Source organism: Microcaecilia unicolor, chromosome 6 (assembly GCF_901765095.1).
Source record: "Microcaecilia unicolor chromosome 6, aMicUni1.1, whole genome shotgun sequence".
Classification (NCBI taxonomy): domain Eukaryota; kingdom Metazoa; phylum Chordata; class Amphibia; order Gymnophiona; family Siphonopidae; genus Microcaecilia; species Microcaecilia unicolor.
Genome location: NC_044036.1, coordinates 277770529 through 277787931, shown reverse-complemented (window position 1 = coordinate 277787931; position 17403 = coordinate 277770529). Strand labels below are relative to the sequence as shown.

Here is a 17403-nt window from a genome sequence, read left to right as displayed (position 1 = left end):
TAGGGTATCTACTTCATTCTTTGCCAAAAAGGGACAGAGGCTTTGCCAGTCCTGGTTTCTACCTGTATGGATATCTGGGCAAACCCCCCCCCCCCCCCCCCCCCCCCCCCCCACCACACACATACACACATTTTGCTTGTATTTATGGGGTAAAATCAGGGCTGCTTCAGCTGGAGCTGTATAGACACCCTATACACAATTTTCCTTTGAAAATTCATGAGAACTATGCTGCCTGCTGGGATTGTCTTGTGGACTCTAATCTAGCATGAAGGCAGCAGCAGTCTTGGCACCTGGAGAGGAGGAGGAGAAATGGAAAAGGCCCTTACAGATTTCTTTGGGCATGTTCTGTTTATCAGAATTTTTCCTGTAACAAGAGCCCGGGGAGATGGGCTCCAGCTGATTCCATGAAGAATGTTGTTGACTTCAACTGAGCAAAATAAGGATAGACTTTTGTGTGTGTATGTGTGTGTGTGTGTGTGTGTGTGCTTCCATCAGTCAAGTGGTATTGTGCTCACATAGAGACAAGAAACTCATCTATTGAAAAACAGCATAAATGAAAAAAGCCTGCCCTAGTGACTCAAAGGAAAGAACAACATGTGATAATAAAAGAAATCTAGTTTGAAAGGACTTGGAATGGTAAACATGCATTATAGAAAGCATTCATTTCTAATCACTGGCCATCAAATGTAAAACAATTAAGATCCTACTTTTTACTTGCATTCAGCAATTCTGTTCACGTCTGGTGCTTCTGGAAATGCTTTCTAGTTTGCCACCTCCACCATTATAAATTTGGGTAAAAGTGAAGCAGGTGCTGTCGGGCAGAACACCATGTACTCTGATACATCTCAGGCATGGATTTAGCAGAGCTGAAAGCAGGATCAGAGATTGATGAATTATCTTTTTTTTAAACAATAGGGTGAAAATGTGTGTGTGGTGGTTGGGGGAGGTGTAATTATTATAAAATGCCTCTCAGTGTGTGAAACCTGCTTCACATATGCAAACGACCTTTATGGCAGCGAACACACAGCAACACGGTGAAGCTATAAGATACCTGTCATGAAGTAACTGCCTTTTCTTTTCATGCAGGTGGCTACTTCATCGGGTAGTAAGTGCTTTTCTTGTCGTTCTGCAGCAGAACGAGATAAATGGATGGAAAACCTAAGGCGTGCTGTACACCCAAATAAGGTAAAGGATTTGAAATATTACCTCAGTAATAGTCTTTTTCCTCATTACTACGTTTTATAACCCTCTGCACAGTAGCAGCAGGGGACATATTGTTATAATTGTGGCTTCTGCAATATATATTTACAAGAAACATCCTGGCTCCTATCCTCTGCAGAACTGTGCTGTGTCCCCCCCCCCCCCCCCCCCACCCCGCCCCAGATCATTGCTCATTTTACTAGCTGAGAGAAATCAGACTTAACACAGGAGTATCAAAAGTGTCATGCTGAGTTAGACCAAATGTCCACTGAAGTCAGCATTCTGTCTCAGACAATAGCTATGTCAGGTTATCTTGCAGTCACCAGGAGATCTCAGTGGGAAGATGTCTGCCTGCTTGCATAAACATTTTAATGGACCTGTATGCCACAAACTTGTCCAAATCTTTTAAAATCCTGTTATACTATTAACCTTGACTAGATTCTCTGGCAATTCATTTCACAGATTAAGGGACCCTTTTACTAAAGGGTTTGCCGCGTGGCAACCCAGAACTGCCCGCAGTAGTTCCGCCCCCAGCGCGCATTTCCGGCACTGTCACAATTTTTAAAAAATTTATACCACAGGAAGGGGGGGTTACCGCCAGGTTAGTGTGGGGGCTCTTACTAACACTTCAATGTGTGGCGGTAAGTGCTCCCCCCAAAATGGCCGTGTGAATTTACCGCACGGCCATTTCTTTTTTTGCTCCTTTTTACCCACTGTGGTAAAAGGGGACTCTGAGCACGGCAAAAACTTGTGCTGCCGCTAGCGCAGGGCCACTTTTACCGCAGCTTAGTAAAAGGGGCCCTAAATTGGATGTTGATTGTAAAATAAAAAAATAAAAATTTCTTAAATAGTTTCATACATTGAAGATCTGCTTTGCTATTAGCTTCATGGAGTGTCTTCTAGTTCTAGTACAATTTATACACTCGCTCATGATTTTATAAACCTCTATCATATATCCCTTCTTCAAGCTGAAAAATTAAGAATTTTAAATTTAAATGTCAGTACCTTCTTTAGTCTTTCATCATTTCAGCTCTCCGGAGACTCTAGTAAGATCTTGTCATTCCACTCAACAGGGCCACCGAGAGGGGGGCAGGGGGGCCAGAATTCCCCGGGCCTGGGTCTCCAAGGGGGGCCTGGCGCCACAGTCCCATCCGCCCTCCGTTGTCGACCGTCTGCCACTGGGCCGTGCCCCCTGCGTTGAAATCACAGCGCCTCACCTCCGTGTTAAAGCGCTGCAGGCAGCAGCAGATCACCTCCCTTTGGGCCTCCTTCCCTCCCTGTGTCCCGTCCTCGTCTGATGTAACTTCCGTGAGGGCGACACACGGGGAGGGAAGGAGGCCCGAAGGGAGGTGATCTGCTGCTGCCTGCAACGCTTTCACATGGAGGTGAGAGGCGCTGTGATTTCAATGCAGGGGGCCCGGCCCGGTGGCGGACGGAGGGGGGCGGGTGAAGGGGCGGGGCCCCGGGGGCAGCCTTGCCCCAGGCCTGGCCCAGTCTCTCAGCGGCCCTGCCACTCAACATTTATGATACCATTAACTCTGCCTCTGGACACATTCCAAGATCAGATTGTTGATTTGGACATCAATGATAAGGCAAAATGGAGGTACTGTAAGATCATCTCAACTAAAGCTAAGAGATTACGTTGATACAACCAAAATCTGGCTGACGTTGAGGAGTTGGTGTCCATTTTGCATTATATATTGGATGCAGCAAAGGCAATGATTTGTTTTTATTTTCTCCAAAATAGCTTTATTAAGGGAAATATTCCCAGAGTTGTGAAGGAATGGGAATAGCTGCTGCCAGGTCCATATCCATTCAGTGGAAGAAGTAACTAACTTCTTAGTCTCTCTCACACACACAAGGAGTGACACAGGCTGCACATACTGCAGGTGGACATGTATATCCACTCTTACCCTAGCTGAGATAATGTTTAATCATCTCTCTGACCTCATGTTCAACTTTCTTTAAATTAGTCACCTTATTTTGTAACTCCTCTTTTAGGCCCTGTTTACTAAGGCATGTTGGTATTTTTAATATGCCTACAATTAGCGCGTGCGCTAACCGTGTAGGTGCCTAAAGGGATGTTGTAGGCACATACACAGTTAATGCGCATTAAAAATGTTAACCCGGCTTAGTAAGCAGGACCCCTAATCACCTTATTTTCTAGCTTCTCTTACTCTGTTACCTATCTATATGTTCCATCTTTCCTTATACCTTATGATGTCTATTAAAATGTTCTATTACATATTGTTGACATTGTAAGTAGTATACTATGCCATACTTTGTGATGTTATTTGAATATTTTTACAGCTGTAATTGTCTATTGCTGTTCACCGCCTTGAGTGAATTCTTTCAAAAAGGCGGTAAATAAATCCTAATAAGTAAAATAAATAAATAAAAATGTCTTTCTTAAAAGTAAAGAAGGAGGTGGTGATTACATTCTCTCTCCTACCAGCTGTATTCCTCCAAGGTTCATGCTTATCGAGTGTTTGATTCAACTACAGTCTTTTGGATTTTCAAAGGGCAGATGTTGACAAAAATATAAAAACAGCAACCATCATAAATGCAAATCTTTGAAAAAGGCCTTGACAAATTTTCCTTTCAATCTAAGGATCAATCCAAAAATTTGGCAGCCAGCTTCTGAGACATCTCTCAGCCCCTCCATTGCTCTCACCAAGTTCAGGAATGGGGTGGGAGAAGCATCCCCTGCTTCTTAAGGATTTCTCATTCCCCCACCCTGGAGGAGTAGCCTAGTGGTTCGATTCCCACTGCAGCTCCTTGTGACTCTGGGCAAGTCACTTATCCCTCCATTGCCTCAGGTACAAATAAGTAAACCACTTTGAATGTAGTTGCAAAAAAACACAGAAAGGCAGTATATCAAGTCCCATTTCCCCACTTTCCCCCATCCTGTTTCCATAGAAAAAGAAAGCTTAGTAAATTCGCATTTAGTGCTGGACTGGTGACACCAGCTGCTCCACTTCTCCAAGTGTGCTGTTACCAGCATGCGAATGCTCCCCAGTAACTGCGCCAGAAATTATTGCCGCTTTGGTTCAGTTTCCAGCTGATATTAATTGGCCCTATTTGCCTTAAATTTGCACACATGCACGTAACTGTAGTAAACTACCATTCTATAAAGTTAACAGCTAAATTCTACAGTGCACAGCTGCAAGTGGGCATACATGTGGGTGAGGTTTGGGCAGGTCATGGGTGTGCCTAACAGGTGTGTTGGTTATACATCCAAGCATCAACATTTAGTCACTATTTATCTTTCAAAGCCCAATATACATTAATCCTTGCTCTTGTGACATCTCAAATTGATTATCGTAATGTTGTTTTTGCAGGAATTACTCAAGCGAATATAAGACATTTGCTATCGTTACAGAACGAGGCTGTGCGATTACTTTACCACAGGGGGAGATACCATTGTGTTATCTCCGCTTTTTCAGTGTTTACACTGGCTACTAGCTTTTTGAATCAAGTTCAAAATTGTATTATTGACTCATAAAGCATTACACACTGGTCTCCCTAATTATTTAGCCTCATATATTATACCTTATGTCCCAGTGCGCTGTCTACGATCCATCAATGAGCGTAGACTGGTCCTCCTTGGGCCCTCGAGGGCGAAATGGGAAAGTACAAGAAATGTAGCTCTTTCATTTTTAGCCCCCTCTCCTTAGAATAATCTCCCTCGAACTCTCCTCTCGGAACATAATCTGGCACACTTTAAAGATTGCTTCGAAAATATACTTTTTTAACCTTGTTTTCGGAAACTCGTTGGGATTCCAGGCAGGAGAGAGATTTGACTGACATGGTTTCGAAGTCTAATTAACACCCTACTCAGACAGCTATATTTTATTTTATTTGTTGGATGTATGATTCTTGGAATGATTGTGTCCTTCCTATATTTAACTGGAGTTCTTTTCCTTTATATTACTTATTTAGATTTTTTTGTGCGTTTAAACTGCCTAGGCTTGTTTTTCAAATTAGGCAGTATATAAATTACATAATAAACAATAAACAGCACACTTACACCTGTCATAGATCAGGCATAAGTGGTTGCACCTAAATATTGCTATGTAAATGCTGACTTCGCTAGAATACTATAACAGTATCTGGTCGCACAGATGCCATTGTAGAATACTGCTTATCGCCCAACATTTTGTGTGCATTTTGGTGCCTGAATGTGAGCATCTCTAGGAAAAGGTGACTAAAGTCACCAGAAACAAATTGTTAGAGCAAACAATTTGTATTACAACACTCCAACCCACATCCTTTTATGTGAGGGGAAAAAAACGTTACAGAGGTTCAAACATGTAACTTTTTCAGACTGCTTATGGACTCATGACATTCTCAACATTTTGGATCTGCTACTGTAGTCATCTTTTCCCAGAGACAGTCACAAATGCTGTCACCCTATACAGAATTGCCCCCAAGGTACCTAACACTGATTTTACAGTGCAAGTCATCCAGCTTAGGGGCTTAAATACAGTTGAATAAAAATTTAGGAGCTTCAAGTTAGGAAGCAAGCACTGGCGTGGCGAATTTCCTTAACTCTGGATGTTTGGAAATGAGGCACATAGATCAAGCACCCAGCTCTTTGAATGTAAACCGCGTCCTGTGCAGTACAAACTACAGTTTCCCTAATAGGTTTATAACACTCAAGATTAATTCAGGTGTACATAGCTGGCAGTTGCTTTTCCTATCAAACTACTTGTTCTGTAGCCATACATTGGGAAGTAAATAACGAGGAGAATATTTTGTAAAACATATATATGCAAAATACATTTTATTCTTATTAAAACATGGATCTACGTGTAAGATAGCAACAATTAAAAAAAAAAAAAGGAAAGTTTTTCCTTCTCGGGGTTTTCTAATTCAGTGATTTGTTTTTAGCACAGATAAAACAAAATTATTTGGGCAAAGGTTTCTTTTATCCATCAGCAGAAACACAGGGGGAAGGGAAAGGATAGGATTACGGTCAATGGGTTTGTTCAAGAAAATGTAGAAATGAGAGGCCGAGATGTTCTCAACTGACAGAGAAAAAAAAAAGCTTCAAGAGTGTTTTTCTCTTTTATTCTCAAACCTGTAGCCCTTGTTCTTTTGTTATTTTGTATTTCAAAAACCTGTTAGCATAAAATAAGCTAGCTGAAGGGCCACATGACTCACCCATAGTTTGAGGAACATTCTTCTTAAGACACTTAATTAAGGGCCAGATGCAGAGAGAGAGAGATGGGGCTGATAGAGGGCATTTTACATGCACTCAGGCTCTGCATCTGTAAATGAAAAGTACAATGGCAGCAGTTCTGTTAATGAGTGCCTCATTTTAAGTGCTGCAAATGAGCACGTTTATAACTTAAATGCATGACTAAATATTAGCACACAGCTGCATTGGAGCACCTACCCATGACAGGTCAGTGGCTGGTGCAAGAGGAGGCTCCTAAGGGCACCATGCAATGCATGCAACCAATAGTATTCTATAAGTTGTTTTTTTTTTTTGTTACATTTGTACCCCGCGCTTTCCCACTCATAGCAGGTTCAATGCGGTTTACATATTATATACAGGTACTTATTTGTACCTGGGGCAATGGAGGGTTAAGTGACTTGCCCAGAGTCACAAGGAGCTGCCTGTGCCTACAGTGGGAATCGAGCCCAGTTCTCCAGGACCAAAGTCCACCACGCTAACCACTAGGCCACTCCTCCACATTGGGGCCCTTTTACTAAAGGGTTGCCACATGGCAACCTGGAACTACTGCTGGCCCAACATGGCTGTCAGTGGTAGTTCGCCTCGAGTGCACACCATTTCCGGCACTACGGAAAATAATTCCATAATTTCTAGAGCAACACTAACCCAGCAGTAATCGGGCAGTGCCATGTGCTGCTCAGTTACCATGGGAGCCCTTGTCCCCACCTCAATGGGTGGCGGTAAGGACCCCCCCCCCCCCCCCCAACAAACACACACACTGCATAGCCACGTGGTAAGAATAATCTTACTGCTTTTCCATGTCTTTTTTAGGGGCTTTTTACCTGCTGCAGTAAAAAGGGCCCTGGCATGCAGCAAAAACAGCCTCCGCCACTATCGTAAGACCCCTTTTTTACCACAGCTTGGAAAAAGGACCCCATCGCTTGGCAGCACACCTATGTATGCACCCTCCGACAGTTGCCCGCTAAGCATTTTAAGTGCACTGTTTATAGAATAGCGCCTAGCACTTATTTGCATGACTGCCGACACTTTAGTGTGAACCACTGAGAGAAGTTTGTCTTGATGCTTGGTATATAAAATTATTCATACATAAACAAACATGTGTGGCGGAACACATCATGACTATCAGGCAGCATTTTTCAACCAGTGTGCCATGGCACATTGGTGTGCTGCGGCTGGTCCATAGGTGTGCCGCGGGAGTTGAGGGTCATTTATTAGTAGGGCCAGCTTAATTTGTGCTGGAATGGAGTGTACCTTTTAAAAGTTTCCTTGTCTGTAGCGGTTAGTTTCCAGCGAGCAGCGATTCATACAGCCTGCATGCGCCAACCCTGGAGCCTTCTCTCTGATGTTACTTCCTGCTTCCACATTAAGTAGGAAGTTACATCAGAGAGAAGGTTCCGGGGTTGGCATGAACAGCCTGCATGAATCACTGGCGCTGACAGCTGGAGACAAGAAAACTTTTAAAAGGTGTGGGGGGGGGGGGGGGGGAGTGTCAGAGATAAAGGAAGATGTCTGGGTTTCAAGACTAAAGCTTAATCTGGATCTAGATGAGTAAAAATAGGTTACTATACATGGGTTGAATGATTGAATGGGCTACAGGGATTTTCATGTGGTTATTAATGTGCTCCTATTTTCACAACAGTCACATTTCTAGCTGCAGGAAAGAGGTTCCCGAGGGAGAAAACTATACACGTGGATTACAGTTTTAAAACTGTATATCTGTAGTCAATGTATGTACTTCATGCTTACATCTGAGATTATTTAAAGAACACATGTACTGTTCATTCACTTAAGCATGATCTTCAAACACACAGATTACTAAAGTTCAGACACACAGTACTGCTTTTCCAGTATATTGCCTTTAAAGCTTAAAGAAACAGAGGACTGTGGTACCTTTTAATAATATTTCAAAATATGGGTCTTTTGGTTCACCTTGCACGGTGATTATACTAAGTTAAATGCCAGCCATGGTATTTTATTTATTCCATGTATTCAGCATCACTATGGGGAAATTTCTAGAAATGGTGCTCAAAATTTGGCACTGAAAAAAAAAATCAGCACTGAACAGTATTCTATAATGGGCGTTTCAGGATAGACACCCTTTACGGAATGGAGCGTAGCACCGCAATTCACATTCAACTTTGGGCGCGAGGAGCCACAGCAGCCGAAACCAGGTGTAAAACTTTGGCGCACGAGTTCGGCGTGAGTCCCTCAACTTCTGTAACACTGTGTGCATTTTAAGAAAATGCCCCTTCCATGGTCACACCCCTTTGCAGATCTATATGGAAACACATGCTATCTGTAAATGGGCGTGTAACTGTGTGTTTGCGCAGATCTGCCAATTTTGCCCTATTGTGGTGCCTAATGTTTGGCTCCACATATAGAATTTCCCCTATATGTCATTTATTTAGATTTTACTCACACCTTTTTTCAGTAGTAGCTCAAGGTGAGTTGCATTCAGGTACACTGGGGGGCTCACAATCTTAAGTTTGTACCTGAGGCAGTGGAGGGTTAAGTGATTTGTCCAAGATCACAAGGAGCAGCAGTGGGATTTGAACCGGCCACCTCTGGATGTCAAGACCAGTGCTCTAACCACTAGGCCACTCCTCCACATGCAATGCGGTCACTGCACCAGCACTAAACATTTAATTTAGGCCTAGCATACAGCATGCCTACGTGAAACAAAACTGATCTGGATTGAATATTGTTGTTATCTGAATAATTACATGGTCTACCTGGGCTCTACCCTCCCGCCACCTCTTTTTCTATATGGATAGGTCTGGGCCATTCAGAGGAAATCTTATGTTCAGTGGCCCCAAGTCTATATATAGCTTCTTTCGAATATCATTTCAATCTTTGTTTGCACAAATTGGGCAATAAAATAGTTTATATATTGGATGATTTTATTTCATGACTTTTGAGGAAGATTCGTTGTTCAGCTAGGGGGATTTATCTTGGGTTTTATTGTGTTTTATTTTATTTTTAATATTTTATGGTGTTTGTTAAATATTCTAAAATGCTCTAAACCATTTTACATAGTAACATAGTAGATGATAGCAGAAAAAGACCTGCACGGTCCATCCAGTCTGCCCAACAAGATAAACTCATATGTGCTACTTTTTGAGTATACCTTGATTTCTACCTGCCCTCTTGTCCAGATTTTGGTTTGCAAAGTGTGAGCTATTTATTCTTTAAATTAAATGCGACATAACCAATAGGCTCCAAGCTTTACAGGTGTATTTTGCTTTAAGATCAGGTGGATTTATGCAGGCTGAAAGGTACTCGCCTCTGTGAGGCACCTTATTAAACATTTACCCATCAATGATTTCCTTACTTCCACATGAGGCCTTCTTAAAATAGTGTCATTGATTCCTAAGGAATTTTCTTTTGTATGGCAAAAACCACTAAGCTGGTCAAGCTCTCCAGTCAGTTTGTTTTATACAAATGTGTAAAATACCACACACGATGAACATCATCTCATTCTATTAAGCTATTATTCATTAAGCCCCGTTATAATTACACAGGTCAATAGAGAAAAACATGTATCTATAGAGCAGCTGCCACTATGACGGAAATTGTATAAGTGGGCACTCCCTTTTAGGCTCCTGAATGGCAGGCGGCGAGAGCCTATTCTGTAATGGCATCTCTGCACCCAGATTCTGTTAGAGATTAGTAACATAGTAACATAGTAAATGACGGCAGAAAAAGACCTGCACGGTCCATCCAGTCTGCCCAACAAGATAAACTCACATGTGCCATTTTTTGTGTATACCTTACCTTGATTTGTACCTGTCTTTTTCAGGGCACAGACCCTATAAGTCTGCCCAGCACTATCCCCGCCCCTCCCAACCACCTGCCCTGCCTCCCACCAACGGCTCTGGCACAGACCGTATAAGTTTGCCCAGCACTATTCCCGCCTCCCAACAACTAGCCCCGCCTCCCACCACCGGCTGTGGCACAGACCGTATAAGTCTGCCCAGCACTATCCCTGCCTCCCAACCACCAGCCCTAGTACAATCAGGTATCAGGCTGCCTAAAATCTAGGCACCGCAATTATGCCAGCCATAAACCTGACGTTAACTGTGTAAATGTGGGATGAGTGCACGTAACTTACAGTGTTCTGTCCATGGCACCACTGCTCATGCCCATTGCAATTTATATGCTATGCCACTTATGTGCACCCTTAGAGAATAGTGCTTAGTTGCTTTGCTGCTACTTGCCCGTAAAAGTGCCGCTATTCTGCATATTCACGCATGCAACTGGCGTTTAGATGTGGGTGCTCTGTTATAGAATTGCTCTTTATCTTCCTAGTTCTGTAGTCTGGTGTCCAACTGCATTTTGCAATTATGCGCAGTGAATGCAGTTATTCACCTGATCATACCTATACTTGAATTATGAAAATTGGACTTAGCACAAACGAGAAACTTCAAATATAATTAACTAGCTGAGAAATCAAATAATGCAAACTCCAGATAGAAAAATTGATCCCCCTCTATCGTCTGCTTTCCAGACCATCAGAAGCACAGCTCTAACATACACTTGATAATGTTAAAGACTGAAGTGCTAAAATCTTCATAGGTCCAATGTTTATAATATCTTCTTTCTTGTTAAATTTCTTCCATATATCAGTGTTTCAACTGTACTTTCCAATCTATATATCAAATCAACAATTTAATATAAAGTGCTCATCTCAGAAAACCAGTCTTCATGCTAAACTCTCTTAAGAATATTGCTTTCTGAGATGAGTACTTTATATTAAATTGTTGATTTGATATATAGATTGGAAAGTACAGTTGAAACATTGATATATGGAAGAAATTTACTGAGAAATAAGATATTATAAACATTAGACCTATAGTAGTTTTGGTGCTGCAGTCATTAACATAATCAAGTATATGTCAGAGCTGCGCTTCCGATGGTCCCGCAAGCAGACAATAGATTACTGTGAGAGAGGGATCCATATCTTCATTACATGCCTAATTGCACCTAGGTACTATTCTAAGTGCATAATTGCACGTAAGTGCAAGGGGGCGTGCACATGGGTGGGCCATGGGCAGGTTGCACACTCGCATGCGAAGCTTATAGAATATTGTTAAGTTGTACACATAGGTGCCAACATTTAGACATTCACATTTACCCTTGCTGTAGACCAGGCGTAAAAGGTTAATGAAGACTTACACTAGTGTTCTGTAACTGAATCTGGCAACGCAGATGCTGGTATAAAATAGCATTTACTCCCAGATTCTATATAGCACGCCTAGAGATCCCCACCAAAATCCAGGCGTATTCTGTAATCAGGGAAGCCGAGAGGCAAGGCCGCCCTACCTTCGACCCCCTCCCCCCCGCTGCTGCCGCCCCTGTCGCTCCCCTGTTGTTGCCGCCCCCTTCGCTCCCCCCGCTGCTGCCGCCCCCTTCGCTCCCCCCGCTGCTGCAGTCCGCAGTCTCACCTGCCTGCCTCCATGGCTCTGGGCCCCCTACATTCAAAGCGGCAGTCGCAGATCGCCTCTCTTCTGGCCTTTCCTCCGTGTCCCGCCCTCGTCTGATGTAACTTCCGGTTTTCACGAGGGCGGGACACAGGGAGGGAAGGCCAGAAGAGAGGCGATCTGCGACTGCCGCTTTGAATGCAGGGGGCCCAGAGCCGAGGAGGCAGGCAGGTGAGACTAGGGACTGCAGCGCCGGCAGCCTGACCCCGACGCCAGGCCCCCTTTGGAGACCCGGGCCCGGGGAATTACGTTTACTGGTGATTACCGCCTGGTTAATGCGTGAGACCTTACCGCTAAGTCAGTGGGTGGCAATAAGGTCTCAGGCTCAAAATGGCCGTGCACCAATTTAAATTTTGCCGCACGTCCATTTTCGCAGTGGCGTTCCTAGAGGGGCTGACACCCGGGGCAGATCGCCGATGCGCCCCGCCCCCCCGGGTGTAGCGCGACCCCCCCTCGGCGAAAGGATACCCCCCCACCCCAGCGAAAGAACCCCCCCCCCGGGTGCACGCCGTTGGGGGGGGGGGTGCTGCGTGCTGGTCAGTGTCGTTCGTTTCCATGCTCCCTCTGCCCCGGAACAGGTTACTTCCTGTTCCGGGGCAGAGGGAGCATGGAAACGAACGACGCTGACCGGTGCGCAGTACCCCCCCCAGCGGCGTGCACCTGGGGCGGACCGACCCCCATTGGTATGCCACTGCATTTTCGGCCAAAAATAAAAGGCCTTTTTTGCAGGTGCACTGAAAAATGGACCTGCGCATGTTCAGTACACACACACACCTACAACAGCGCAGGCCATTTTTCAGCGCACCTTAGTAAAAGGACCCCATAGTTACATGAACATCTGGCATTTCTGAAAACCTCTGATGCAGGGTTTGAATATTAACCCAACAGTTTTATATACAGGTTCAGGAATTCACATTATTCAAAAAGAGAATGGCAAGCAGCATTAATTTTCTACAGCTTCAGTGGTCCCAAAATATTTATGATTGGATTAAATAGGCTTTAATTTCTATTTTCATTTCAGGACAACAGCAGAAGGGTAGAGAACACATTAAAATTGTGGATTATTGAAGCAAAGGACCTGCCAGCCAAGAAAAAGTACTTGTGTGAATTATGTCTAGATGATGTACTTTATGCAAGAACTACCTGTAAATTGAAAACGGACAATGTCTTTTGGGGGGAGCACTTTGAATTTAACAACCTCCCATCACTTAAAAACATTATGGTGCACTTATACAAAGAAACGGACAAGAAAAAGAAGAAAGATAAAAACAATTACCTAGGGCTGGTAAACATCCCCGTTGTGTCCGTCATGGGGCGGCAGCTTGTGGAGAAATGGTATCCAGTGGTCACTCCTAACCCCAGCAAGGGCAAGTCCTCGGGTCCAATGATTCGCATCAAATCACGGTACCAAAGCATGAGCATACTTCCCATGGAGATGTACAAGGAATTTGCGGAATATATCACCAACAATTACATGGTTCTCTGCTCGGCACTGGAGCCCGTGCTTAGTGTGAAGAACAAGGAGGAGATGGCTTCCGCATTGGTGCATATACTACAGAGCACTGGAAAAGCCAAGGTAAGACTACTGTCGTGAATTTTTAGAGATGCAAAGGTGGATTTGTTTTCATTCCAAGCTTCATTTTATTTCTCATTTGGAGCTTCAGATGTTGTTGGTTTCATTTCAGGAAATTTGTACAGTTGAATCTATATCCTTCTCATGAAATGTCAAATTTTTTACAGCTCGGTTCAATCTTCCTTTTCTGCCATAACAGCCATGCATAGTATGTTTTGGAAATTTTGGAGGTAAAAATGTTGAAAAGGAATTCAAAGACCTCTTCCATTAATTTATAAGTACAGAATAGGGCTGCACACTTAACACGTTAAATGGTTAACGTGCGTTAAAAATTTTAACGCACGTTAACAACAGGTCTCGCTCCCTCACCCACAGCAATCTAGCATTGATAACATACTGTTAAATGTAAACCACTTAGAACTTGTCAGTAACGCGGGATATAAATGCCAAATTACATGAAAATTGCTTCCTTTCACGGGCTCATTTGGACTGCAGAGACTGGCTGCTAGGTCCTGGGTCCGGGTCGGCCCTGCTGCTGTGCTCCCGAGGCTGCTAAGCAGAGTAGGGAAAGTGGAGCAATGTATAGATGACCGGAAGTAACCGCAGAGGTAAGAGTCCATGGTACTTTGGTTCTAGGGCAAGGCAGAAGAGGCAGCTCATTGAAGTGAAAGGGCTGTTCTCTCTCTCTCCTATCTGCCCCTCTCTGACCCTCCCAGTTTGCCTGAAGTGCTGCAGGCATGCTGCTTCTTTTAGCCGCTGGGAGCCTCTCTCTGTAGCGTCTTGCCTCTTCTGACAACTTCCTGTTTCGGGGGGGGGGGGGGGGTGGAATGCTATAGAGAGAGGCTCTTGGTGGCTGAAAGAAGCAGCATGTCTGTGGTGCTGCAGTTCTAAAAGCAAAGTCAGAGGGCTGACGAGAGGCAAGTATAAGGAGAGACAGAGAACATGGACCTGGGTTGTGGGGCCACTGTTCAGGAGTACAGGAAGATTAGAGAGAGAAGGGGTCCAGAGGGGGGGGGGGGGAGAGGGTTGAGAGTTCAGGCATGCAGAAAGATTTGGGGGAGACAGAGAGAATAGGGACCATGGTGGGAGTGGGGGGTGGTGGTGAGGGTTGACTGTTTAGGAACATCGGAAGATTTGCTGGGAAAGAGCAGAGGAAGAGAGAGAGATGTGTTTGAGAGGGACAGATGCTGGAAATGGATGTTAAAAACAAAGGAGATAGTGATCATGGAGGGGATGGATGAGTTGGTGCCCATGGAGGAAAGGGAAGGGGAGAGAAGAGAGATGGGAGGAAATGGTGCCCGTGAATGGAGGGGAAAGGAAGAAATGGAAACCAGACAGATTTGAAAAAGAGGGAAAAAATGGATTGAAGTTGAATGTGAAAGATGGATATAGGGTAGGAGAAAAAAAATGAGTGAATATACAGGAGGTCCTGGAAGCAGAGTTCAGAGCACAGGGAAGCAGAACCAGAGACAGGGAATGAGATGATTGGAAAGATAAAATCACCAGACAACAAAGGTACCATAAATGATTTTATTTTTTAGTTTAGTAATTGAAATATGTCAGTTTACATCTGCTTTCTACATATTGCACTTACAGGAGGAAATGTGAGGGGGATGTTTTATGTGATTAATCGCGCAATTAAAATGTTTAAGCGGTGTACAGCCCTAATATATATATATATATATATATATATATGCTGACATGCCAATTCAAATATAGGGGCCCTTTTAAGATGTTCTAAGAAATAGACTATATGTGTGTACTAACGTGGGACTTTCCTGCATGCTAAGTGCATCCCTGAATTTGCAGGTCCTGTGCTAATTTTATCTATTAGTGCATGGTACTTGCAAAAAAACAATGTAGGAGCAGTTACCACCTTCCACAAAAAGCTTTAATGCATTTTGCAGGAGCCCGTTTTGCATGTGTCAGGGCTTAACACCCTGTAGTAAAAGAGTCCCATAATTTCTTATGTTGCAACCTTCACATTCTGTTCTAGTTTCTCTTACACTCTTGTTTTAAGCAAATAACTAGAAAAGGTGAGATAATTAATGAGGCGTTCTCTAGAGAGAACTCTGAAGTCTCCATTACCATTCCCAATATGCTTAATGCAGTGCCCATCCTTTGTCTTTTCACAGACTGACCTTGTGAAAAATTTAGTTAGACATGTCCTGCTGTTTTTGTGTAACACTCAAGGCCTTATTAGTACATGGTTTTCTCTCATTCTGTGCATATTGGGAAGGTAGGTGAAAAATCAGGCCATTAAGCATTCGCTTCAGACTAAGATAATTTAATCTTACCTTAAATCTGCAAAGGTATAGAGCTCTCAGGAGCACAGAACATAGAGAAACATAGATATGGCAAGGACATGGACCGTGATACTCATCTGGATCACCCAGTTTCATGCCTGGTAAAATGCCATAGATCCCAGTGAAGGAGTTCTTAACCTTTGTTTGGTTCCCACCCCCTTTAACTGTTCAATGAAAACCTTGCATCCCTTTCCTAACCCATATCCCACTAATGGCTACTGTCAGCTGCCTATGTCGCTGTTACCCACTAACAGTACTAATTGATAATGTTGGTAAAATTACAGTAGCATACAATTATTCTACCAATAACTGTCCTAATAACTGCTTTCACTCTGTCTAGAAAGTTTCAATAAATTGCCTCAGATTTCAAGATCCTTTTCCACATCCTGTTTGACCTCTTCCCTCTGCCCTAGTGGATCTCCGACTTCTTCTGTACTTCCTAACTACTAGTCTGTACTATGGTTATCTCTTCTTGAATATCATTAGTGTTAAACGTATATTAACATATGTAGACTATTCTCAGAATAATCTTTTAGTGAAGGCAAAAAAAAGGCATATTTGGATTGTGAATTTCAACTGATATGCAACCCTGCCAGGGTTTTACAGTTCATCCAAGAATATTTTCTTGATTGAAATATGTTTTGAATATAGTCGGTATTTGCCTTCATAAACATTTGCTGACATATTTGGCAGTTTTTATGCATTTCTTTACTAGTTGTTTTTGGCAGGTTTTCCCCTCTTGTTTTCCAGCTTGTTCACAGAACTGAATCTTGAGATATCAGAGCACTAGGAAGGTACTGCCAGCTCACACCATGGGAGCAAGTCTTTGCATATGTAGAAATGTATTTGCTTTTTATCAAATAAAATTACAGGACAGAGAGGAAATTGAAAACATTGATTGTGTATTTAACTTTATTTACCTTTCTATGCTTAGGGTAATCAGTGTGTTAGGGTTTGATTCCTTATCAGAAATTGGTCCCAACACCTATCGTACAAGGAAGCATAAAGAGCTAAAGGATGATCTCACTGGATACTACCAGACAGACTGCATAAGAAGTGGCACATCCCTTTGACAAAGAGCCAAGACTAAGACTAGCAGAGGGAGAAACTTGACTTGGGTGCCACAATGGGTACATTGTAAGAAGTAAAGCCTGTTTGTTTGGGAACACCCATCTTCTGCTATATTACAATCTGAAAACATCTGCTGGGATTCTGAGTGCCAACATGACAGAACTGGAGCTGGCATTTATGTAGAAACGGGCATACTACTGACAGGAATAGTCTGGAGATGGGGTCTGTCTGGCCGACTTAATTTCAGATTTGCCGCCAGTCAGGAAGCAGTCTAGAGCCTCAATACATAGAATAGCCAAGGAAATTTTAGAGTAAACAGAGTTGGAAATTTGGTTTCCCGAATGGCATTTCCATGCCACAATCTACCGACATGTTTTTGGTATTTAGTAAAGGATTTAAGGGCCCTTTTACTAAGCTGCTTAAGCGTCTACACACGCCTAACGTGTGCCAAAATGGAGTTACCACCCAGCTGTCGCATGGCTCTTTCGGTAATTTCATTTTTGGCGCGAGTCTGATATGCGCATCTGAAAAATATTTTTTATTTTCGGCTGTGCACCAAGTGGCATTCGA

The 17403-nt window shown here is 43.3% G+C and overlaps 1 protein-coding gene across 1 annotated transcript in view; it reads left to right on the top strand.

The window, feature by feature from the left end:
* Positions 1-17403, top strand: part of DAB2IP (DAB2 interacting protein) — a 527970-nt gene that overhangs the window by 348758 nt on the left and 161809 nt on the right. Inside the window, 2 exon segments of the mRNA XM_030207557.1 lie at positions 1087-1185; positions 12905-13459. Of these exon segments, the coding sequence (XP_030063417.1) occupies positions 1087-1185; positions 12905-13459 (654 nt within the window).